Source organism: Malaclemys terrapin, chromosome 3 (assembly GCF_027887155.1).
Source record: "Malaclemys terrapin pileata isolate rMalTer1 chromosome 3, rMalTer1.hap1, whole genome shotgun sequence".
Lineage (NCBI taxonomy): Eukaryota > Metazoa > Chordata > Testudines > Emydidae > Malaclemys > Malaclemys terrapin.
This window is the reverse complement of record NC_071507.1, coordinates 40,839,907-40,866,697: the sequence shown is the minus strand read 5'-3', so window position 1 is coordinate 40,866,697 and position 26,791 is coordinate 40,839,907. Positions and strand designations below refer to the sequence as shown.

Sequence of the window (26,791 nt, the reverse complement as noted above, 5' to 3'; positions counted from 1 at the left end):
TGTTGTCCAGGATCCTTTTTACAAACCAGCATTGGCAGGGAGATGGACTTGGAGGATCTAATAGGTCTGTAAACACGATACCAATGGGCCTCCGTTTTTGGTTATTTTCTTTTTGATTTCCTGGGAATTTTAGTGTTCACACATTTTAAAAAATTGTGACAGGTAAAAACCAAACCCAGGGAGAGGTGGGGAGGTATATTAATGGGGGCTAAGGGTGTGAGATGCTGCAGTTAGGGTGACCAGATGTCCCGATTTTATAGGGACAGTCCCGATTTTTGGGTCTTTTTCTTATATAGGCTCCTATTACTCCCCCACCCCCGTCCCGATTTTTCACACTCGCTGTCTGGTCACCCTAGCTGCAGTTGAGGAAGCCTCCTGCTCCCTGCATCAGTGGGCAGTCTTGGCTGCCAGATCCCTGCTTCCTGCCTTTCGGACTCCCCACTGCACAGAGGAAGTGAACAGGGCTGTGCTAACTGTTTGGGATCAGGAGAGGAAAGGAAGGCTAAACCCTGCAAGTACCAGCTTCCCTACCAGAGGAGAGCCTCTTCCTGAGCCAGGCCCTTCAGCACAGCCCCATCTGCTTTCCCTGCACACGCCCTGTCCAGCAGGGGAAGCAGACGGCCCTCTGTGCTCTGGGGCTGCGCTGAATGGCTGGGATCAGGAGGTGGCTCTGTTAGGCCGGAGTCCAGTACTTATAGGGTGCAGCTTTCCACTCCCTGCGGGCCTGTCACTGCAGTGGTCAGGTAGTCTTGGCTGCCAGGACCTGGCACCCTGCCTGTCCAAAAAATGCTCAGATCCTGAAAAAGCCAAAATTTGGGTGAAAATTGGTAAAAACCTAAATAAGAGTTTTGAAAAAGACCAGGAGTTTTACTAAATAAATTGGAAACAACGGGGAGTCCGGGGGCACCTTAAAAACTAACTGCCACCAGACTCCTCATTGTTTTTGTGGATACAGACTAACACGGCTACCGCTCTGATACTTAAATTGGTAAATACCAAAAATGAAGGACCTACAACAGGGGTTGGCAACCTTGGCCCGCGCCACTTCCCACAGCCCCCATTGGCCTGGAGCGGCGAACCGCGGCCAGTGGGAGCTGCGATCGGCTGAACCTGCAGACGCAGCAGGTAAACAAACCGGTCCGGCCAGCCAGGGTGCTTACCCTGGCGAGCCACATGCCAAAGGTTGCTGATCCCTGACCTACAACTACACTAATAAACCTTACCTTGGATTGGCTCCTCCTAGAGAGCTAACAACTGGCTTATTTACAACCCACCTAGTGGAACAATCTCCACTCACTAAGGCTCTTCACCTATGTATTTCCTTCAAGTTGTCAGATGTGGTGAGGACCAAATCTTCAGTCCCACTCCCAACACCTTTCTACTTACTGGAACAACAGCACATATGTTGTTTTAATTAGACAACAATGACTTAGTATCCTAGTACCCAGGTACCAAAAGGAAGTCTCATTGGATGAAATATAAATGAATCATGACTACTTGTAATCATTGGAGATCCCATGTAAAACTCTGAAGATAACTGATCTTTCAGTTTGCTGACAATTCTGAAAAATCAAAGAAAATCATTTATTTTAAATGTTTGATAAATATAAAAATTGAAAAAATTCATTTCTGGTCAAACAAGTGTGTTTAGATTTTGAGCTTTTAACATTTTATTTTTTTAAATTGAAGACTATTTCAAAATTAAGTCACTTTGATTAAAAAGATTGAAATGTTTCATTTTGAAAACATCAAAATGAACTGTTGATACCTTTTTCAAAATTTTTGTGGGGAGTGTTTTTGCCAAAACAATTGGGCAAAACTGACATGACTTCACAAAACACTTCGGTTTTGCCAAATCTACATTTTTTGCTAACAAAGAAAAAAAAATAGACTAAAAAATGTCACCCAGCACTTGTCCCATAGTACTTTGTGCATAAGCGTTTAGTGTTCTTGCAAAATTCTTACTCTGGTATTTTGTTTTTTCTAATTTTTTTCTGTCGTCTTCAACTGGATATTAATCTTTACTTGTCCTCCCAAACAGCTGCCACAACCCATTTCAGAGGTAACTCAATTTCAGTGGTAAAATACCTACCTACCGCTTGGGGTGTCAAAGGTGTGATTCAATAACGTAAGTTTAATTAAAGATGTGTGTTATACCTAAAAAATTGCCAAACTATGTTTCTACTCGCGCAACTGCGCAAGGGCATGGCTGCAGCAGCCCATCCATATACTATCAATTTTGGTATAGGAGCCTAAATATTTACATTTCTTCTGGGCTTAGACTTTCTATGGAAAACTAGCTTAGAGCACATTTTACAGCTGATACAAACTTCAAGACAACAGATATTTTTGAATAGTACAAATGTTATAACAAATTTAATCTTTGTGTGTGTGTGTGTGTGTGTGTGTGTGTGTGTGTGAATAACGTCAAGTATTTTTTTTTTTTTTAATGAGAAGTTCAGACCTATGGAGAAGTGAGTGAAATTTTAAGATCTCTTTTCGTTACATTTAATTTTCTGATGACCATGTAAATCAATACTAAGCGATCCAAAATTACACCAATAGTGTCATAACTTCACGGAAAAGGGAAAGAAATTATGCAGGGAATTTGTAGCACCAGTACTATCTCTGTCCTTGGTTTATTTGAACAATTGTAGAGCAAATTAGGCGTGTAGCTGCACTCACATTTTGCATGCAAGGTGATTCATCTACATTTTTTATCATCTTTGGCTGTTAAGTCTGAAATTAATGATAATTTAATGTGCCGCTAGGATAAATAGCGGCATTTCACTCCTCTTAGAACTGTTTTTTGTCTACCGAGCTACATAAGTTTCTGTACAAAAGGCTACTTTTGCAACTAGAGGGGCTCAGTTCTTTTTTTAAATGGAAGTTTTGCATTCTGCAGAATATGAAGGTGTCTTGGGGCTAGAGATATATATCAAGTGGGCTAGATCCTGTGTTTGTGCAGGGAGCTTAACACACCTTTATCTAGGATATGCTTGACAGAAATAATGGTTTATTTAACATGATTATTCACTTCTATTTCATTGGCAGGTTGTTGCATTCTGAAGCTATTTCGGTGATCTCTTCTAGAATTATGCTTCATTTTTCTTCTCTGCTTTTTAATTGGAGATCTTAACATGACAGTCAATTTGGGGAAGTATGTCTCTCATAGTTGACATTTTCTATCCCACTGAAGCAAAATGTGGTGTGTCGGTCACGTTCTTTCCTATATCCTGCTGGTTAAAGTTGTTCTTAGTGAGTTTCAGGTGTGCCTGGTGTCTCCTGATTTCTGTTTCTAGTTGGTGGTCACTGATTCTGTTTTGGGAGGGGACACTCTGACATACACTCTCTCTCTCTCTCTCGAAATTCAATAGCCTCATGAGGGAGTGCAGAGCTTTAATTAGATGATCCACTTTTGTGCCGACTTTTCATAGTGCATTTAATTCTATTGCTGGCCTTTTCTGTAAGTCTGATTTTTCTGCAGCACCAGTCAGAATAGTTATTTACTAATGGTGAACTGACGTTCTAGTGGGCTAATATCCATAAGACAAATTGATTATGACTACTTTGGGGAGCCATGTCTGGTGGTTTAAGTACAGGATTGTGAGCACACAAAGCTGGGTTCTATTCCTATGTTTGTGAGCATACCTACCTCGAGTACATTTTGAGCCCTAATTCGTTAATGTTTGTAAAGTACTTGTAAAAGATTGCTACAAGTATGACTAATTCCGATTTAACTGAAAAGAAAGAGCTCTGCATTTCCTCACTGTTTATTTACCAGTAATAACTTTATCTAGGCATTCATCTCCCAGTAGGGGACCATTATCACATGACTCTTCTCTTCCTCTAGCTTTATCTCTTAATTAACTAATCCCTAATGCTCTTTATTTTTTTAAGTAAGCATGTGATCTGTCCTCATTTTACATTGACTCAGTTAGGGGCAATGATTTAAAAAAAAATCTAGTAAAAATTCAGTAGAGTGTTGTTGGAATGCCTTTTTCTTTACTCCATCCTTGTAAATTGTCTTTAACAATTGCAATTATTCTGGGGAGCCTAATATAGCCTTCCTATGCTACTTGCGAAGCTGCACGCACACAGAGAAGGGACTATTTCTTCAGTATTATCAGGTGTCCAGGGTAGTGTAATGCACGAAGGCTAATCTTTATAAATTGTATTAAGGTTACTTAGGAACTATTTGCTCTGAGGAAGCGGTTTATGTTTCCTTCACTCGCACGCTTTATCAAATAAATGTTCCATGTCTGGTTAAATAAATGTAATTGATAAAATAGCCTCCTTTGCTGGGTGAATAATGTTTTAACAGTAAATGGCTGTTACTTAAGCATTTAAAATTTAAAATCTTAAGCCAGTTTTCAAACCTGGGTGCCTGAAGTTAGGCTCCATGAAGGTACCTTAAAACAGGGGTTCTCAAACTGGGGGTTGGGATCCCTCAGGGGGCTGCCAGGTTTTTTACATGGGGGGGGGGTGCGCGAGCTGTCAGCCTCCCCTCCGCCGCTTTGCATCCAGCATTTATGATGGTGTTAAATACATTAAAAACACTTTTTTTATATATAAGCAGGGTCACACTCCGAGGCTTGCTATGTGAAAGGGGTCACCAGTACAAAAGTCTGAGAACTACTGCCTTAAAATGAAGTGATCTGATTTGTATTCGTTTTGGGCATGCCCACCTCCTACTGAAGTCAATGTGAACTGTATGTGCTTCAACACCTTTTGGAAATCAGACCTAACTTCAGTCGCTCAGGTTTGAAATCTTTATCCTTAAACTTTAATTTAAAATAATAATAAAGTGGGGTGTGTTTTAATGCAATGGCTCTCTGGGTCAGATTTTTTTAAAAAATGTTAAGTTGAATTGTAAAACCACTTGAATTGATTTTCAGAGACCCTGAGCACCTGCAGCTCCCACTGACTTCAGCTGAAGTTGTGCTTTTCATTACTTTTCATCACTTCTGAAAATCAGGCCCTGGGAAATTGTATTGTTCTTGAGGTCATTGGGAGCTGCTGGGTGTCAGGACTTTTTAAAGTTAGGCCATTTACTCAGGTGCCTGAATATAGACTAAAGAACCTAACTTGGGGATTTTATGCTTGAAAGTCTTGACCTTAACTCCTTTTTTTGAATTCTCATTAATCATTCAATCTTACATACACAAAACTCCCAGTGATGTCAGTGGAGTCTTAAGTGCACAAGAAACTCAAGAAGAGGCCCTAAATGAGTCCAGTGCATTGTGTTACCAATAAGAACTAGGAGAGTTGGGAGTGTGTCTGCACTTCCTTAACCTAGCCAGAAGCTCAAGATGTGGAGCATATGGTTTTTGTCAAAGTATTGTTCACAGGAAGGAAGGTTTTCAATTATGAAAACCTATAAAATAGGGCATTTATATACAAACCGAAGACCTTAATTTAGACCCCAAAAGATCAGCTGTCATGCAAATTAAGGAAAAACTGTATTCAACTGTACATATTTAACATTTTCGTTTAACAAGTGTTTTTCTTGCAATATATTTTAATATGTAAATTTACATTTGCAAGCAGCATATATATAGATCTATAGACCAGCATTTACAATATCACAGATTCTCTGGTTTCTGACTGAGATTGGACAAATAAATATATTACAGGTTATATAATACAAATCAGTCATCATACAATCCAATAATAATCATAAGATATTAAAGACCTTCTTTAAGTGGGAAACTTTCTTATTCATTGTTAGCATATTTAGTATTTGATTTTATTTGATCCCATTTTCAGTAACCAATAAAGCCTACCCTCTCTGGGTCCTGACACAGATCTGTCTCCTACAATCTGTCCATCTAACACAATGAGGCTACTGCTCTTGGGATCAGCTTTGTGATGCTCGTGGTAGAAGCAGAAACGGATATGAGAGAGCACAAAGAACCCTCACAAAGGGAGAGGTCAGAATCCCTGTGAAATTCTTTAACTGGGTCATCTTTTTCAAAGCTTTCTTACTGACAGATCTGAACATAAGAAACATCAATCAACAGCTTGTCATTTGCCATGGACCAGCTGAGATGAGCACCAGGTCATGTGGATTTCTAACTGAGAAGAAGGCAGTTTAACTTTGTGCTATGCACAGTTTTCCTCAGCAAAGCATGAATGGTAGCAAGTGGAGTTTAGCATGGACTTATCTGTTGATGCCCTCATGCTATTTCTGTTTTGTGGTGTAAAAAGCTAGTTTGATTTTTCTCACAATTGCTTTATATCTACCTTGAGGAAGTGGAAAGGTACAATAAGAAAAAACACCAACATGCAAATGACCTGTAATGTCCTGGACACCGAAATGTAGAATATGGCTTGACATACAGAACATCCATAACTGGTAAATTAATTGATTCCATCCATCAAAAGAGGAGCTGTCCACTAGTTAAAATAAAAGTTACAGTAGCTGTGTCTCTGGAATACCGCTGGGGAGAACCATTTAAGAAATATACAATTCATTAGAAAATATAGCTATTTAGCTGTACGCTGATTAGGCAGCTGTAGACAAAGCAATCAACTAGATTGGTAAAATGTGGTTGAGAGAAAATACCCTCAATTAGACCAAAGAGTAAAACTTTTGCAGAGAAGTTTAAAAAGTTCAGTGCCTGACCATTGCTGATGTTTAATTCTTTAGAACTGTACCTATACAACCAACAATGTGGGTTAGGCTAGGTTTTGCCCTCTACAGTTTGTGCAAACAAATACCCCAGATATCCCTTTGCAAGGGCCTGTACACAGCAAATTCATTCTATGTTTTATTCCAACTTCTTAGAGCCTTGATGTTTCTCTGGCTAGCACCATATTTTGAGTGATATAAAATGTGTTCCAAGTGCACCTAGAAGTAAGTCTCTGACAAAGAATTAATAGAATGACACCCTAAATTTTCTCCTTTTAGCACCTTTTACGGTGTGGTAAATGGTAAAGGAAATCAAAGGACCGTAATCTGGCAAACTAATCTTTGAGATTGGATTAGTCTCATTTTTTCTAGCGGTCTAAGGATAGGTTTAATGCATTTTTCTACTTATGGACAAATGGAATGGATTTGTAAATAATTTGGAAAGCTTCTCTAATGCTTTAAGTGTTAATTTCCAAGGTGCCATTTTTTGTTATGAGTTGGTTGCCAGGAATTATTTGGAGAAAGAGCTTAGGGTTCATATTTTTAAACATATGTACAGAATAACCATAACTGGCATATAATTGCTTGATTTCACCCATTAGTTTAAATATAGTTTAAATTACTTTAAATATAAAATTCAATATAATATCTACCATACTCCTTCAGGATATATGGCTGAAAATATCTGAGAAACATTAAGCATAAGCCTTATCTTAGTTATTGTCACGTTAGTTGCACTGTTCTATTTAATTACCATTTTTACACAGTGCATAAATTCTCAGTACAATTTTGTCTTTTATTCTGTTCATCTTGCGGTGAACATGAAAGAAAATACCATCTCTTAGCATGTTAACAAACATCATATTGTATGAGAGATTTGTGATAATACCAGGTAATCTAAAAGTTATATACATTTCTGAAAAACTTTCCTTCAGGTTTATTTTTTAAGATTTTACTCCACAAAATACCAACCTGTTTGCCTTTTAACTTTAAACATTAAGTTATGTTGCTCAAATAAATGTGTAAACTTGAGTAAAAAACAATAAATTTTTCAAATTCTCTTTTTACATTATCCCCCACCCCACCCCCAAAAAAGGAAAGGATCACAAAGTGATGCCAGCCAATTTAAAAGAAAAAAATATATATATATTTTTTAAGCCTAACTCTCATCCAGATAGGTGTAGACACAACTGTCCCAAACAAGTGAGCATGGAGCCTTAAAGCCCTAATTCCGGTCATTTCCCATAGAAGTTATGGAGACCATTACACTCACTATGAACATAGGTAAATATATTATCCCAAAGTGCACTATATAGCATACCCCACATATAAAAAAGTATGTAGAAATGTATACTTGTGATGGTTTATACATTTTTCTAAAGTACGTATTCACATTCTCAGTTTTTTTCATTTCTTTGATAAAGTCCACCTCAGACGAGAAGCTCAACTGACTGTTGTGATGGCTGGAGTCTTTCCACCTTCTTCGCCTTCAGCCCCTTCAGCACCTGCATCCACCTGATTGAACTTACCAATCTTTTTCAAACTTTCTAACGCAGATTTGAAAGTGTCTGTCAGGCTCTGCTCCAGGAGCCACCCCTCGCTTTCACATTCAGGATCCTCAGGATTTGCGATGCTTTCCAGAGCGGTTTGCAAAAGACGCAAACCAACCATCACAGACACCTGCGTGAGATGCATTGGAAAAGGGCAATGAAATGCAGTAAACCCCTTCTACACCCGTGCACAGCTGAATAGCTTCAACCTCTAGCACCACAGAAATAATATTCAACCTGTGAGTTGACTCTTGAGCCCTGCTGGTGGCATATGAGGCTCTGCAGATCTCAGCAGCACTCCATTTTCTCTACCTGCATCTCAGCTGATGCCAGTGCAGTGCCAAGCACAGGAATGCTCTCTGACAGGCTCGAAAAGGCTGTGTAACCCAGAGCAGTGGTATGAGACTCTCCCAAGATTAAATGAGTTGCCTGAACTCTCCCTTCTTTTGAGTAGCTAGGAGGAAGAAGAAAGTGGAGAGATTCCCTCACCCCAAAGGGTCAGAAGCGGGAGGCAGGATGGTGTAGCAAGGAGTGGGAGGAAGAGTAAAGACCCCAAGGAGCAAGGTGAGGGAATGAGGCAGTAGAAAGGAGAAATTGTATTGCCTGGAATGAGGGAGGAACCACAAAATAACCACAAGATGATGTCCTCTGATCCATGGTTTCTGATATTTGGCTCACGGATGGGGTGGTGACATGGAATCTTGCTAAGGGAATACCCACAAAGTCATGAAGCGGGTATTACAACATGTCAGGCTGCTGCCCAATGGTGGTTTTGTGTGTGTCAGAACTCAGCTTGTTATAAAAGTGACTTTCCATCTCATCAGACTGCTGATCTGTGGAGTATAGCCTTTCCAAAGGCAATTGAATGGCAAGTCCTCTGTCTCTGCACTAGACCTTAATAAAACTTTTATGAGCAACATCAGCTTTAATACCTTCAGTCTATTTTAACTAAACATAAATACTCATTTTCACACTGACCTTAATATCTTTGGCAAATATATTAATATATGATCAAGGAGATCGTCCTGAACAAAAAACTAGTCAGGAGGTCCAGGACCCTACTGCGTTTAGTATGTGGACCATCAGTTACTTCATTTGTAGTTCTATTTTCTTTTTATATTTAAAAAGATAAAGGCAACGCAAGAAGCAACACCAGTGTATTTGTCACTATTTAAATCTGAAAAGAAATAATTGGGTAAAGTATTTACCAGTTCCAGAAGCCTGCATCATCTATTTTCTATAGTATTAGGGTGGGTTAACACCACTGACACCCATGGAGGAACCCATTAGACCTCAACTCGGACTTCAGATAATACGATGGCTTATGGGAACCTTTTGTTGTTAAGAGTTCTTCGGTCTCCTAATGCTGTTCTGAACTGCTCAGCTTCCCGCTGTGCTGTATTGATGGAGAAGACTGAGCTGTCTGAGAGACACGACTAAGAGGAAGGAAGCACTGCCTTTAGAAGAGCCAATTTTATGTGGCATAATAAAAGAGCGGGTGGGCTAAAAAGAGGAAGAGAGCGCCATAGGGTTAATTCAGAAACAAGGTCTAGTCCACTTATTAAAAAAATCTCATGGTATTGTTTGATAAGAGTAGAGTGTTAGCCCCATTATCCTGCCGAAATTCCAACCGCAGTAACTGCATTGTCTTCCAAAATTCCCCTGCCATTTCAACCCTGTACAGTATTCTTCTTCATCACTTCCTATCCTAAACAGTTATGTTGTGTTACTGTAGGCTGTAAACACATTAAATCCTAATGGCCATATTTCATTGAAGGGATTGCTCTCGGTCTACAGCACAGTTGTAACTTAATGGATATTGGTAAAGTACTTTGAGATTTTATGATGAAAGGAGTCATTGATGTGTAAATATTAGTATACATTAAGAGCCACTTTAACTAGAGATAGGGGCAAGTTGCAACACTTCAATCCAAATTTACGTGATGGGAGTGATGAAGATCTGTGATTTGGTTCAGACCTTTAGGATCAGTTGCAAAGTTCAGATCCAGATCCCTAGTTAAATAAGACTACTTTTGGTTACCCTTCAATTCCACCCTATAAACGCTGCAGGCAATTTTGTCTCCTCTTTCTCAAGAACAGAAAGGGGAAAAAAATCTAACACAAACAGACTTCCCCAGCTACTCCACGCATCTCCATCCCCAAGGGCAGCTGGAAAGAAAGTTGGCTATGTACTATAGAGTGCCTTTCATCTCCACTTTAGAATAGGACTGTACAACAAAAAAGTTGCGCGTCATTGCCTGCTACAAATGCTTCCAGAACCTGCTCCTGGAAAGCACCGAGTATCTTTTCATGAATTCACAAAATAAAAACTTTAGCAACTGACACCATTTTATACCAAGATCAAAGTGAACGTTAGTTTACTCAAATAACTCTTAGACATTAACTGATTTCTGTCAATCTTGAGGTCAATCCTTCCAATTTTGGATCCTGCCACCTTTACTCATGAAATTAGTGCCATTGCCATCAATGATTTACTGCTGTGAGTAAAGGTTTACAAGAGTGGACCTAAAATGTGGTCTTCATATAACTGTACAGCAAGTAATTTTTACTGTGCTACTCCATTGCTCATGAGCAGAAGGTCTTTTATGGCTCGCTCATAAGCGTTCCTGCCGTTTTATAGTGCACGTCGTTCTCCTCAACTGCTCTGAATCGTTTTGATACGGTTTTGGCAGCAGGGTCTCATCTAGTGTACCTGAAACAAAGTTCAGACAAGGTTCCCTATTACATCCCCCAATTTAAGACTCCCTTGTCTAAGAAGGTCTGACTTTGTGGTTTTAAAACTCTGGTAATAAAATTCTGAGCCCCCAAACACCTCTCTGATCTGGACTGAGAGTGACTTGCTAAAGAGCCATGCAATTCACATCTCCTCCAGTGGCTGAGCCCACCTTTTCCACCACAGTTCCAGCCTCGACTGTCTCGGGAGCCGGAGGTTAATGGTTGAGAAGTGAACTTGTAAGTCCTGTATGATAGCACAGATCAATGGTCCATCTCTTATTAAACTGAACTATCTGGTAAATTATCTACCATACAGGAGCTTTTGTATAGCACCCATTAATATTATATCAAGGTGCTGAACAGAATGGTTAGTTCTTCAAGTGTCTCTGCATATTCTCACTTATGGGCTCTGTGTCACCATGTGGTGCCTTGTGGTAGAGCCTTCTTTTAACAACATCAGCTAGAACACTCTTGCACTCCCCCGTCCTCTCTTCAGAGTCACTGGTGCTCTAAGGGAGATACTGTATAGGGAGCGGAGCACCCTTACCACCTCAGTTCCTTCCAACTGTGTGCCTGAACAGATGTGAACCTTTCCAGTTTCTTGAGAGCTGGAGCCTTTCTCTTCTAGCTTTGTGATAGCTTTGTTAGTGTAGTGTCTCTTCCCAGTTCTGGGTAATGGTTGAGTCGAAGAAACAGACAAAGCCAGGATTCAAGCATTGCCTTTCCTGCCTAGTGTCTTCCTGGCATCGGATGACCACAGGCAGTGCCTCAAGTGCCTGGGAGAAGGATACTCACCTTCTGGATGTTCCGTTTGTCGGACCTTTACTCCCAGAGCCTGCATGGGTAGGAGGATTTGTTTGCAGCTCCTCCTCCTCAAGAAAGCTCTTGATTCTAGATCCTCTGGATCTGATCAGTCCTCAGATCCAGGGTCTAAGAGGCCAGTCTCAGCTCCTGGGGCTTCCAGTGGCCCCAAGTGACTGAAGGGTTCCAAGTAACTGCAACCCCTGTTTGGGCCAGATTTGATTTCTGCAACTCCCCCAGTCATGCCCCTGAGGCTAACATGTCTGAATCAAGAGCTACGTGATTGGTTTGATTGCCCCAGCTCTGGAACGGAGGTTGAGAGATGGTTCGACCACTTTCACCAGAGCCATGCCTCACAACTATTAGATCGTGACAGAATCCCTGTGGCCGTGAGACCGGGGTCAGTTCCTACTTCCATTTCAGGATCCAGGATGAGTGATTTGAATGGTGTGTCAGAACCAGGGCTGTCAGCACCTTCAGTTCTGGCTGTTATGGTTCCAAAGAAAAGGAGACATAGGGACAAAGTAGCCACTGCAGTGCCAGCTCTCCTGAATCAGAGTTATCAGAGCCTTCCAGTTCTGACAAAGCAGTCATGGTTCCACATCCAGCTTCGGTAGCAAAGGAGATGGATTTGTGTATCATGTCAGATCCAATGTCGTCCAAATCTTCAGACCTGCTGACTATTCCTGCTCCAGTTCCTGGGCTGGTTCTGGTCTCAGGCTCGGTTCTGTAAAGCTCTGCCACTGTGGCAGCCCACGTTCACCCTTTGGCTCTGGTTCATGCATCAGATCCACGTGTGAAATGCAACGATTCTAAAAGGAGGCATGTTTCCCCAGTTCTAAAGTCGTCTTCCTCATCTCCTGTTACGAAGAAGAGGCCAGAAGGTGTCATTTGCCTGTCCCCACAAAGTTGGATCTCCATACATACCTCTGGATCCATTGTTATCCCCAGTGCATTTTATCTCTGATCCAGAGCAGGATCCTTACCAGGAGGAAAACAGGGGAAGAATGAACGTGGAAGAAACTTCTCACCTGGTATTTGATATTCTTGGTGCTACTTAAATACAGAATATCCCTACCAATTTTGGATGGTTTGCTACAGCTGGCTAAATCTGTGTGCACCATGCCTGCTCCTTGTCAAAATGTTTCTAAGAACGCTCACAAGTTGTAGCAGATATTCTCTGAAGGGTTTTCCTGCTTTCATATGCACCCTAATTCACTGGTGGTGGCTGCTGCCAGAAACAGGAAAAATCTGGACAACCATGCTCCACCCCACCTGGCAAGGAAGAGAAAAGATTGATCGGTTGGGATGAAAGGGGTTCTTTTCATTGTCCTTTGGTATTACGACAGTGAATTCTCAGGTGGTCATGGCTTGCTACTAATTCCATCGATGGCGGAAGATAACATTGTTTTTACAAGAATTACCTGACAACAGAAGAAGGTTGGCAAATGTCATTTTAATGTAGGGCCAAAATGTAGCCAAGCATTCCCTGGGGGCCTTTTTTGATGCTTCAGACTCTGTTGCCAGGGCATTGATGCCTGCTGTGACCATGAGGAGGCATGCTTGGCTTTTTTTATCCTCCCTAACTCTAGATACTAAGCGTAAGCCAGAGGAACTCTCCTTTGAAAAGGGAGGATCTTTTCAGTGATGAAAAGACAAAACACATGCTGGAAATACTAAAGGACATGAGATTAGACGGCCCAGTTTCTAGGTAGATTCCCTCTGTTAGGAGGAGGCCTTCTACTCCTTTCTGGTACTAGAGACAGTACTCCCCAATCTTCATCTTACTTTTCATCCAATCAGAGATGTCAACAATACCAGCAGCCTTCTGCCTTCCAGAATCAACATAGAAAAAGGCCTTTGAAGCCATTGTTTAAATCTAAACCACGTGCTTCCTCATTAGTGTCTTTGTGGGGGAACAACAAGCAACATTTTTGATAAGATGATCAGGAGTCAAGAAGCAGCACATCAGGACCAAACAACCCCTTTCTCTGGAGACAGACTAGCCTACATTATCAATGCATCAAGGCAAGTTACATAGGATTTATGGGTACTAGAGAATGTAGCCATACAGTTTGAAAAACTGCCTCTCCCCAATTCACCCTACCCTTCCCTCTTCAGGGACCCCTCTCATGGGACTATTCTTCTTGCAGAAGTAGAAAAGTTCCTATGGATAGGAACAGTTGAGGAGGTTCCCAAATGCTGGAGGGGTCAGGGCTTTTACTGCTGTTACTTTCTGGTGCAGAGAAATGTCAGACAAAATCTCTCTAGACTCAAGGGACTTGAATAAGTACATTCAGAAGCTTTGGTTCCATAGTACCTTTGCTGTCAGTCATGCAGGGCCAGCTCTAGGCACCAGCAAACCAAGCACGTGCTTGGGGCGGCACATTTTCAAGGGCATTTTTGTTTGGGGCGGCAAAAAAACTAGAGTCGGCCCTGCAGTCATGGATTGGTTTTCAACTCTTGATTTAAAGGATGCATATTTTCATATATCGATTCATCACAATTATCACAATCAAAGCAAGTACCTTTGATTTGTGCTGGTTGAATGCCATTTTCAATACAGGGTGCTCTCATTTGGCCTCTCCACATCACCTGAGAGGGAGTGAACTGAATGTTCTAATGGTTGATCCACCTTTCACTTCTTTTCCTAAGGCCCAGGTAGTTCTCAGACCTGATTCTAGATGCTTTCCTGAGCTGGTGTCTGATTTCAACATCAGACAATTAATTTGTCATTTTTTTCTTAAATTGCATTCCAATAGGAGGAATCTGTCCTACACATCTTGGATGCCAGAAGGGCCCTAGGATAGAACTACAAGTTTTTGTAAATCGTCTAGATTTTGTCTTATGCTAAACACCACATGGGTTATACAGTTCCTCCACAGATCATGTGTTACTGACTGTTACTAGCAAAAGTTCTTGTATCTACTTAGATTCCACTGCATTCCACTAGAGCTGTAGCTACATCCTTCACTTCTCTTAGGCAGGTGCCAGTTGCTGAAATTTGCAGAACTGCAGGCGGGATTTTGGTGCACACTTTCACTAAATACTATGCTTTGGACTTGGCCTCTAGGGTGGATGCTGGGTTTGGCAAGGCAATGCTTCAGTCTATTGAATTAGGATCTGTTCCCACCTCCAGGTTAGGTTCAAGTACTGCTTATCAGTCTGTCCCATAAGTGGAACTATGCAGAGCCACTGGAAGAAATTAAAGTTACTTATTTGTAACTGGAGTTCATCAAGATTGCTCTGCATATTCACACTTCTCTCACCTTACCTCTCTTTGTCAGAGTCTTTGTTGTTTGGTGTCTCTGGCTTTGTGGTGGAAACTGGCAAATGCGCTCCACACCCTATGTAGCCGCAGAATGTTGGTGATGCAGAGGGGAGGGGAAGGAGATGCGAGACCCTTCTAGCAGTGTCAGCACGAGTAAGGTTCTACCACAAGGTGACACAGTGCCCATAAATGTGATTATGCAGAGCCCTCTCAACATACTCCAGTTACAAGAAACCAACCTTCATATCTCCATGCCAATAAAATGTTCATGTCATCAGCAAAATCAATGTAACTGGAGTAGAGTCTCAACTTCAAAAATACCCTTTTTGGTGCCTCACTGGTATACATTTCAGCTGTAGATCCTTGGCTTATTACAGTCCATCAGAGAAGTAGTGATTGTTGTGGTCTGAAAGCTTCATTGGTTTCATTGATTGTCCATTGCCAAGAGGAGATCAGCAAACATTTGTAGTAAATATTAGTTTAATTAGCACCTTTGATGTCATGGATAGCGAAGCATTGTTAACTTGCTGCAGGATCTTATGCCTAAAGCCATCCCTTGACTGGTTTTCTTGTTTCCTTTTTTAAAGTTCTGAGTTGTTTAATCACTGACTCTTTCATCTGGACAACATATATGTGAGATTGCTCGGTGAGGAGGCGGGGATGGTCTTGGCTGCAATTCCATCAGTGTAATGACAACATTCAGCTTTAAATCTTCTTTAATTCCAGCTGTGCGGGGTCTCTTCTTTCTCACAGCGGTTGACTGAGTGAGAAGGCATTCTCAGCTGACTGAGGATCACTTCAAATGAGATAGGGCCGGCTCTGGCTTTTTGGCCGCCCCAAGTGAAGAAGAAAAAAAAAAAAAACCTGAGGCGCAGCTGGAGCCAGGGTGCGGGGGGACTCCCTGCGCTGCAGATGTGCCCCGGTTGGGGGGGGGGGGAAGGGGAAGGGAAGGAAGTGGGCGGAAGGGGGAGAAAAAGAAAGGGGGCGGCCAGGGCTTCAGCGGGGCGCTGCCACGTGGCCCCTCCATGCGTGCCACCTGCCGGGAGGGCTCCGCGCCGTTCCGCTCGGCTGGGAGGGAAGGACGCGGGCTGCCCTGCCGGGCTTGCTGCAGGGCACTCTCGTCCTCCGCGCCACCACCCCATACAGGGCGGCCGGAGTGGAACAACAACAAAAAAAGCATCCGTGCCGCCCTACGATTGGGCGGAATGCCGCCTCCTACAAGCTGCCGCCCCAAGCACCAGCTTGCTCGGCCGGTGCCTGGAGCTGGCCCTGCATGATGGGCTAATGGTGACTGCTTGTTCTATTGAAGGACTGAGCTCAACTTTAGTCAATGAAGTTATTTTAGACCTCTGGCTTACTCCTAGCTCTTTTACCAATTGTGTTGGGATAACAGACCTACTTTCACTGCCATAGATGTCACTTCAATGATCCATGCCTGTGTTACCTACCTGTTAGACTTCTGGAACATGCTGCATACATTGCTACCTTTTGAAAGTCACTCGGAGGCTTCATGAAGTGTTGAATGCATCTGCATGTTTGCTTTTCAGGCTGAGTCATCCAGAGTATATCCTGCGTGCTTCAAAGGCTCCATTTGCCTCCTACTTGCTTCTGGGTCCAATTCTAAGTGTTGGGTTTACTCTTATACCACTCATGAGGCCTACCTAAGAAGCCACCTCTCACTCTGAGCCATTGTGACAGCTGAGATCCATGTATAACTGTTTTATACCATGTTTTCTGAGAGTCTTAGATATCAGTTGAGCCATCTCTGCTGGTAATCTTTAGTTTGCATTCCCTGGACAGTCCTTAGGTCTGGAAATTGCTTTGTGTACTCGTTAAAACAGGTAGGAAAGGTCACCAGAGTTTGCATTAGTTGACCTTTTAGAGGCTGCTTTTAATTTTGCTGCCACGGAGGTAAAGCCCATCTGTTTACCTGGGATTTATCCTGAAGCAGATTAGCCAGAAGGTGGTTTGAACTTTTTTTGTTACATTCAAGATAGACTCTCTACATAACTGACAAAATGTTCCCGGAGGTTATGGCATGTCACATGTTTTTATAAACAAAGGAGCTTTAATACTTAACAATTTATTCACTCTTTGCTTCTAATGTTTCCCATAGAAGCTTGAAATCAAATGGTATTTACAGTACTTGCTAATGGTTCTAAAGACAAATGGAGTCAATGCTGCTTTGCTCTTTATTCCTCTCTCCGAGTACCAGTATCACTGATACAATCGGAGGGAATGCACACAGCTCTGAAAACCTGGCATGGTGCTTACTAGTTAGGTGCCGTTGCAGTGCAGCTAGTTTGAACTCTCACTGGTTCCAGGTACAAAGCAAAATAGGGACGCTATGGTGGAGTTTTTATTTGGCTTCTCAGCCACCTTGGCGTAGATCAAAATAAAAGGAAAGAAATGGCTTTTGTAAAGGGAAGTCATGTCTCACCAATCTATTAGAATTCTTTGAGGGTGTCAACAAACATGTGGACAGTGGTGATCCAGTTGATATAGTGTACTTGCACTTTCCAAGCCTTCGACAAGGTCCCTTCCCAACAGCTCTTAAGCAAACTAAACAGTCACAGGATAAGCGGGAAGATCCTCTCATGGATCAGAAATTGGTTAAAAGAGAGGAAATAAAGGATAGGAATAAATGGTCCATCTTCCTCAGTGAAGAGAGGTAAATAGCAGAGTCCCCCAGGCATCTATACTGTGTGACATTCATAAATGATCTGGAAAAGGGGGTGAACGGTGAGATGGCAAGGTTTGCTGATGATAGAAACTTATTCATGATAGTTAAGTACAAAGCTGACTCTGAAGAGTTCCAAAGGGAACTTATTAAACTGGGTGACTGGGTGACAAAATGGCAAATGAAATTCAATGTTAAGTGCAAAGTAATGCATATTGGAAAACATAATCCCAACTATACATACAAAATGAGGGGTCTAAATTAAAAAAAAAAAAAAAAAAAAAAAAAAAAAATCTTGGCGTCACTGTGGTTAATTCTCTGAAAACATCTGCTCAATGTGCAGTAGCAGTCACAATAGCTTTACAATATTAGGAACCCTTAGAAAAGGGATAGATATGACAAAAACTATCCTAGTTCCACTATATAAATCCATGATATGCTCGCATCTTGAATACTATTTGCAGTTCTGGTTGCCCCATCTCAAAAAAGATATAGTAGAATTGGAAAAGGTGCAGAGAAGGGCAATGAAAATGATTAGGGGTATAGAACAGCTTCCATAAGAGGGGAAAATAAAGAGATTGGTACTGTTCAGTTTAGAAGAGAGACACCTAAGGGCTGGGGATCTGATAGAGGTCTATAAAATCATGAGTGGTGTGGAGAAAGTGAGTAGGAAAATGTTATTTACCCCTTTGCATAATACAAGAACTAGGGGCACCCAATGAAGTTAATAGGCTGCGCATTTAAAAAAACAAATGGAAAAAAGTACTTCACGCAACACCCAGTCAACCTGTGGAACTCATTGGTGTCGGATGTTGCAAAGGTTCAGAAAGAATTAGATACATTCATGGAGGATAGGTCCCAGGGCCAGCTCTAGGCACCAGCGCTCCAAGCATGTGCTTGGGGCGGCACTTTCCAAGGGGCGGTACTCCGGCTCCATTTTTTTTTTTTTTTTTTTTTGCTTGGGGCGCAAAAAGCTGGGAGCTGGCCCTGAGCAGAGGTGAGCTGCGGCGGTGGGGGGCGCAGGGAGGGCCAGGAGGGGCAGAGGAACCACTCCCTCCCAGCTCATCTCTGCCTCCTCCCCCGAGTACGCCGCCGCTCCACTTCTCCCCCCTCCCTCCCAGGCAAGGTAGGAGGGGAAATGCTGCATGCCTGGGGATTTGGGGAAGGGGTTGGAATGGGGCGGGGAAGGAGTGGAGTTGGGGCGGGGCTGGGGGGGCATGGGAAAATTTTTTTGCTTAGGGCAGCAAAAAACTTGGAGCTGGCCCTGATAGGTCCATCAATGGTTATTAGCCAAGTTGGTCAGGGATGCTACCCCATGCTGAATCCTCTGACTGCCAGATGCTGAGACTGGATGACAGAGGATGGCTCACCCAAAATTGCCCTGTTCTTTTCATTTCCTCTGAAGCATCTGGCATGGCTACTGTCAGGATACTGGGCTAGATGGACCATTGGTCTGCTCTAGCATGACTATTCTTACTTAGAATTTGAAGGATAATTCCCTCTCTTGATTTCAGTTTGTAGGTAGGCTGAATTCTCACCTAAGCTAAGGGGTCAATGTCCCTTTAGTACTATTACTCAGTACAGAATAGTCTTCTCCTTATTTAATACTGACGTGAATTTAAAGAAAGAACTGGCATATTATTGTATAAATTGGTGACTGCTTGTTTCCTAGATTGACTTCTTCTTTTAAAGATGCCATGTAACGATAGCCTTCCCTTTGCTAAGCAGGGGGATGATCATAAATGTGATTCTTCATCTGGTTAGACAGGGACTTAGTTCTTCCAGAGCATCCTGTTCTTGGTAGCAGAGGGAGCTCAAGACCCAAATCTGGATCCCCAGCTCTGACACTACAACACCAGGCCAGCCACATAGGAGGTGTCCCATCTTAAAACACTAAATAGAGCCCAGTATTGCCATTGCCCATGGTTGTATTGTGAGTCTCACACTGTTTGGTGTTTTTCAGGAGCCCCAGTTCCTGGCATCCTCTGATTGTATGAAAATCACACCTTTCATATAAAAAATGAAAGAAAAAACATTCCACCCCTTCTTGCTACATAGAAAAGCTTGAGAATGTGACCTGGCTGCACCCTGAAGACCTGGAAACTAAAAAGCAAATAATGATTTCAGTCAATTTCAATATTTTTGGGGGCCTGATTCATGATTTAATTTATATTTAATTAGCATTACCATATGGTCTGCTCCTCCATCCTGTAATTCCCTGACTTTTTTCATATACATCAGTATAAATAAGAAATGTATTTCCACCCCCATTTGGAAATGTCTCTTGGTTTTGATTTTCCATAAAGATGCTGGTTGATTTCCCCCCAAATTATATGTTTTTTCAAGGAGCATCAATATCAGCCATGGGTGGTGATTGTTAGTTTAAAAAAAAAACAAAAAACGCTTCATGTTCTGCTTTTCCTTTGGGTATGCAACTAATTTTTAGAGGTAGGAAGGAAATTGAAGGTTTCAACTGTATTTTCCAAAACCCAGCAAATTTAGTCTTTTAGAGAGGAAATAAAATATATGCAGACAGCACACCACCACTTTATATTAGGGCTGTAATAAGTCTTTGATTTGTATTTATTTAAACTTAAAGTAACTCTGCATCGGAATGAAATATTTAAAATGGCTGCTCCTTGCTGGCAGCAGCCATTTTAGGTATACTGCAAAGTACGCTTCCTCATATTTCCCAACCTGAACTGCACCCTTCCCTGCTGACCTGGCTCCCTCCTGCTATCCTGGCAGACTCCGTACCCACTCCCTCATACTAACTCCAGCTATTTCCATACCGTAGCCAGTTAGCTGGCATTCACCCAAATGCAAATTCACACTACAGAATGTAGCTTAAAAACAAAACTCCACTACTGGGAATGGTGTCCAGTAATAATTGCAATGTGCTGTTTTTAGACACCTAACCAATACACATTATGATTTTTAAAAGCAGAATGGAAATGAATTCCTGTTCTGTATTTAGCCACTTCAACTAACCTATCCTTTGTACCCAAGTAGTTTGATAGAATCAGTCAGGAGGCCTAAACAAAAATCCTGGACCTGAACACCACTGAACCTTGTGGTGTTTGGACTCTGAATCTGGCTCCAGATCCAAATGTTGGGGATGGCTTGATCTCTTCACTGAATGTTACTTTCACTTTCTGCTCCAAAATACACTCGCCATTTTTGACTTATGGGTTTAATATTTTTGACTCTCAGTTGTGTGTGACTCTCTCTCTCTCTCTCTCTCTCTCTTATTATTTTCTCCTCAAACTGTATTTTGTATTGAAACAAAAATGAAATCTGGTACCTTTTTCTTTCTGACTATTTGTGCGCTAGCATCTTCCATGATATCTCAGTACAACTCTGGGAAGAGGGGTGAGTGGTATAAATTAACCTGTTCCTCTGATGGCTGGCTAATTCTGATGCACAGCACAAAATATTGTAGGCCACAAAACAAGCATTAGCTATTATTTTAGTTTTGCTAGCCATAGATTGGTGGATTATTTATTTTAAATAGCTATTTTAAATGGGAAGTACATTTTTCAATGGATAACAACACTGTTTCTACAATCACTGTTCTAATCAAACAGACATAGATGGAGAAACTGCCATGTCAGCATGTTACCTCAAAAAGCCAGACAAAGAGGACAACACCACCCATGGAACTCATCATGCTGCTGTAGTAGATCAGAAGTGCCTCCCTGCAGCCGCGGTTCCACAGGTTGAGCTCCTCTGTTTGGTAGTCGTAGCTGTAGTGAGCCGAGTTGTTAGTGACTTGGTACTGGATGCAGGGTCTTGGGGAACTGGGGTTGCAGCAACTGAAGGGGACTCCGTCAACCAAGTACCTTCCATCCACATTGCTTTTAATTCGACTATGAACAGGCAAAGGGCAGAAGAAAGTGTAAATACATAGATAATATTCAGCTGAGTAGTTCCCCCTTTCTCATGTATTAAAATTCTCAAAGGCAAGATAATTTCCCCAGAGTTTTATGATCATGCACTTTCTAAAGATGCTGCCTACATCCTCCATATATACACTCATGTACACTTACCATGAAAAGCCTGAACCTATTTTTCCTCTCCATAGACCTAGGCCTCTTGTTTGTTGAAATAGCAACATTCCAGCTCCAGTAATATGGGAAATTAAACAATGTTAAAGACAGAGGTAAATTTCATGAGAGGCAATCGAAAAGGATTACTACAATCCATGGCCATGGATAAAGATCTACCCCAGTCACTGGGGCAGTCGTACCCAACAAGACCACTAATCCATCATCTTTTCTTTGACAATGGCCAATTGTAGGGTATAGTAATTAACTTAAGTGAAAGTTACCCAGGATTTAAAATAAGTGTGCTTTAGCAATGAGATGTACAAGAGTGTTTGAAGTCTGTGCAGGAGCTATTGACCTGTTGTACTCCATTTTTGAGTTCAGCACTCAATAAAATAACCATTTCATCTAATTATTTGTGCCTCAGTGTGTCCAGCTAGATATTTATAGAGCACCCAATCACTGTAAATATCTGTGCCCGTTTCCACCAAAAATTGAGAAGGGCAAAAATACTTTGAGGGCTGGGACTCAAGGTGGGGTTATTTGCTGATCTAACACCTTAACATTTGGTGCCCACATGAAACAGACTTTGACATGCGAAGTGTGTAAAAATCTTTTGGGAAATTTTAAAACCCTGAAATATCTTCCTCCATCACCTATAAAAGCCAATGAGGGCTATATTTTCATAGCTGTACTCCATGAGGGTGACTGCAAAATGTGTGTGTGTGAACTGACAGCCAAATGGGTAGCAGCATGCCCAAATGAATGGGTTTGTAGGTGCAAAGCTTTGAAACCATAGCCTAAATGTCTCTGAATACCAAACAGAATCCAGTTCTGAATGTAGCATGTTTAGGTTCTGTTCTAACTCCCATTGAAACGAACACCCAGAATCCTATTCATTTCAGTAGACCATGAATCATGTTTAAAAAGAAAAATCAGACGCTGTGTGAAATCCTAGCTCCATTGAAATCAATAGGAGATTTGCCGTTGACGTCAGTGAGGCCTGGATTTCACCCTAGATACACGTCCTCTGACTTTACTGAGTCCTCTGCAATACACACTTCTGAATTAAAGATCAGAATTGGGCCAACAGACTCAACCTGGTGGGTAGCTGAATTCTTTTTTTAAATTATTTTACTTCCCACCTGAGTGTTGGGCAAGTCTACAAGACCCTATTTTTTAAACACAACATAATCCTGTTTTCTCCCAGTACTTTGCCCTTCTGTTGTTGATGGATTAAGTTACAGCTCACAAATCTTCAGATAATGCTAGCAGGGCGAACATCTCATAATGCTTTCAAGTAGTTATTTATATCTAAGGACATTTTCCGCAACTCAAAGTGCTCCCAGGTTAAACAACAAATAAAAAGTGTATTTGTTATAATGTCACAGTTCAAAATGCTACAGAATAATAGTTGAGTGTGTCTTCAAGATTTTAAAAAGCAGCCAAAATAGCAAGCAAGCAAACAACAGATCACTCAGGGATCTGGCTTGGTGCATGTGAGAATATATATATATATTTTTAAATCACTTCAGTCATTTAAAGTTACATAAATTATTTTAAAAAAGACTTTCTGGCTTAAGGCATTCTTTGTGAATCAGTAAAACATTATAAATTGATTACATTTTAATGAAAATTCCTAGGCCACCATTCTTAAATATTTAACTTAGCAAAGAAGTTGCTGGGTGTTCACACTGACATCTTTTTTTAATTCAAAAGTTAGTTTGTTTGCATTTTTTTTAAGAGTGGAATTTATGTGCCTGAATTGATCTGGAGATTAAGACCTTCCTATACAGTGACCTCCAAGCCATTAAGGTGTTTCTGGTCAATAATCTGTTCCGTTTTCTATGAAATACTGGAGCCATATGAGGTCAACATGAACTTAACGGCAGTGTGTCGTATACATTCACCGAGATCTCAAGGACATATTTATTTTATAAAAGAAAAACAGCAAACAACATTAAGGGCTGGTTGATTTTAGTTTTCATTTGGTCTGAAGTAAATTAATCACCAAAGTCTGAAGTAAATTAATAAAAGGATTGCTGTGTCCTCATTTCAGATTCTTGGAGTGATCTCATGTAACTTTTACCAAAATTCAGTGGAGGTTGACAATTTACCCTAGTTGATGGTTTGCCCCCTGTACCAGAGCTGTAGCCATTAAAGTGCAGCACTGGGAACCCCAGACAACTGTATTCTACTCATGGCTCTGCCAATGACTCACCAGGTGTCCTTTGGCAAGTCACTTAACCTCTCTGTTTCAGTTTCTATAACTATAAGTAAGGATTAATATTTCCAATTTATCCACCTTACTTGCAGGAATGGTGTGAAGGTAAACTCCCTAAGGTTTGCAAAAACAGTTTAAATACTTAGAGAGCTGTATAAAGTCTAAGAATTATTTAATCTTATTCTCTCCTCCAATCATAAAGTTTTATAGGCTTCATTTTCTGTGCATCAAGAAAATCTGAGTACCTTCACTCTGATATTCTCACTTTTGTTTTGTCAGATACAACATGATACTCATAGGTTTTATATTTTAAAAGCATTACAGATAATGTTGATCATTGTATTCAGTTATCTATTTCATAAAGAATCCAGTAGATTTATTCTTTGTATTTTCCCTTTAATTTCATATAATCTGAGGGTGGGGGCAATTTGTTCACATATTAAAGCACCCACACACAAAGCCGACTAGTTGCAAGTACTTCTACTAAAGGACAAGCACCGAACCCCAAAAGTCGACAAAGGTTAATAGCACAACATTGTAGAGAGAATATAATAACCCATTAAGGGAAGTAAAAATTATAATGCTGAAGGGATAAACAACCTTGTAGTTTTGATTTTAAAAAACCGAGTTAATAGTAAAGGTAATAATATACTTCAGTTTGCTTTCATAAAGATGAAGTAGTGATACAATGCCAGAGTCTAACAATTCCAACAGTTCTGCAAGACAGGGTCCTTTTTAACAGTAAGTCAGTATTATTCAATGGAAATTCTCTTCAGGACAGGTAGAGTTTAATACTTTGTTATTCAGGTACTCGATTTTTGGAGAAGGCAGGGAAATGCTCTATGCACCTGGGTTTATGACGTGGAAGAGCTGAAATATACATAGGCTTCGAATAAAATGTCAGTAAACATTGATTTCACTATACACCCACCCACTGATGAAAAAATATTTCCATCTATAATAATCAAAATGTACAAAGAGGAAAAGTAAGAAATGCTGCCTGAGACCATGTTAGAGTTTGATTTAAGGATATTTATTTTGTATATTTTGACATGGGATGTTGACAATTTGTGTCCCAATGGTTATAAAGCTTTAACTTTTTGAATCAACATCTGTTATTAAATAATTATTGTCTGGCACCCCCGCATAATTTCCTGCAACTGTGAAAATTTAACTTTTTAAAAATGATTAAACCCACTATTTTGTGCAACTGTGAAAATTTAAAATCAATAAAAATGCTTAAAAATAAACAATTGATAAAAAAATAAAAAGTGAGTTCTTCCAAGCCTAAATATACAAAAGGAAAGCCTGTTGAATGGCAAATAAAACTTAAGATATTTTTTATATGGTCCTTTTAATATTTAAGACTGTATAAGAAGAGGATAATATCTCAGAGTATTACGTTTTTATGTTCCAGATAATGTGGGGTGAACTTGTCAGGAGATAGTCATCTGTTTGAGACCTTGGAATACTGGTCTCCTGATTTAAAGTATAAATGGAGAGAAAACCCATCCTAACCAAAAGTAGTATAGCAACTCTGTACTTCCATCTCTGTTTCAATGTAGATTTTTAAAATGTGAGATGGATTAAATAATGCTAGAATGTAAAATAAACCACATTAAACAACTTACTCTTTCACTTCTTTGGAGCCAAAATCCAAGTATCTGTTGCTGATCCACTGAATCTCAAACCAGTCTCTGAAACCGTTGTTTCCACAGCATCTGAACTCAATTTGGAGCATGTCAATTGTCTTCTTCATGAAGCATCTTCCTGGGGTATCAGTATCCCTGTAGAACTTCATGCCATTCTTTAGCCCATATGCTAATGTTGTCTCCAGAGAGCCCCTCATGAGAAAGCAAATCAGAGCAATGAAACAAATGAAGAAGTTAAAAAAGAAACATAACACCAGGTAAGGTTTCAGCAAAGGCTTCCACTTTGCAAATTTAGTTGGATCTAGAGAATCATAGCAAATTTTGCCAGCAAGAGCATTGAAGGCGCAAGATAATATACCCATCGATATCAAAGAATTGGGCACAAAATGGCTTTCAGAATTGTCCATCACTTCACTTCGCTTCCGGAGCTCAATTTTGAGGAACAATCCCATGCTAAAAACAATGATTCCTGCGAACACTGAAAACCAGTTCATGAGCCATAGTCCCTGAGCTAGTTTTACCCTTTTCTTCTGGTTGAATTTGACTTTTAGTAGTGCCATCTTTGTAATACTGGCTATTGAAAGATTCCACGGTATTACTCCTTTTCTTGACTGTGAGCAAATTTAGAACTATTCAGGCCTTTAAAAAGACACTGCGTAGCATATTTTTAAGTGAGCCATTTTTCGGTCCTTCCATCTTGAGCTCCCTAACCTAGGACCCAAGCAAGCAAATAACAAAAGTTTCAAATTAACAATTGCACATTAATAGAGATAATTTGCAAATAGCACCTACACCTATTTCTGGTGGTCACTTCCAACCAAAAGAAAAATAGTCTCAAAATTTCAAATGAGTTGATCTGGATCTACAAGACGTCATTCTAATACCTTTAATCAGGTTGATCCAATTTAGAGAAATCTCTGCTAACAGATGAGCAGTGGAAATAATCCCTCATTTTATTATTTAGTGGATTTGTGCCTTCATATGATAGGTTACATTGTACTAGAATGTCAAAGCCCAGAAATATAAAGAGATGCTTGTTACCAGATTAATATAGATCCAAAATAAAAAGCTGTATCAACAAAGAAAAGTATTTTGAAGATGACAGTCTGAGTTACTTGTACATACAGCTAGAAACACTATCCTAGTACATAGCCTTCTCTGTTCACCCTAGATGGCTTACATGTTTTGTTTTGGGAG

General features: G+C 40.7%; 1 protein-coding gene across 1 annotated transcript; it reads right to left on the bottom strand.

The window, feature by feature from the left end:
* Positions 1-7,608: 7,608 nt before the first annotated feature.
* On the bottom strand, positions 7,609-26,154 carry PRPH2 (peripherin 2). Its single transcript, XM_054023502.1, has 3 exons — positions 25,574-26,154; positions 21,295-21,541; positions 7,609-8,314 (listed from the first exon to the last, which is right to left on the bottom strand). The coding sequence occupies exons 1-3, from the start codon at positions 26,152-26,154 to the stop codon at positions 8,078-8,080; spliced, it is 1,065 nt and encodes a 354-aa protein (XP_053879477.1). The 3' UTR covers positions 7,609-8,077.
* Between the last annotated feature and the right edge of the window lie 637 nt (positions 26,155-26,791).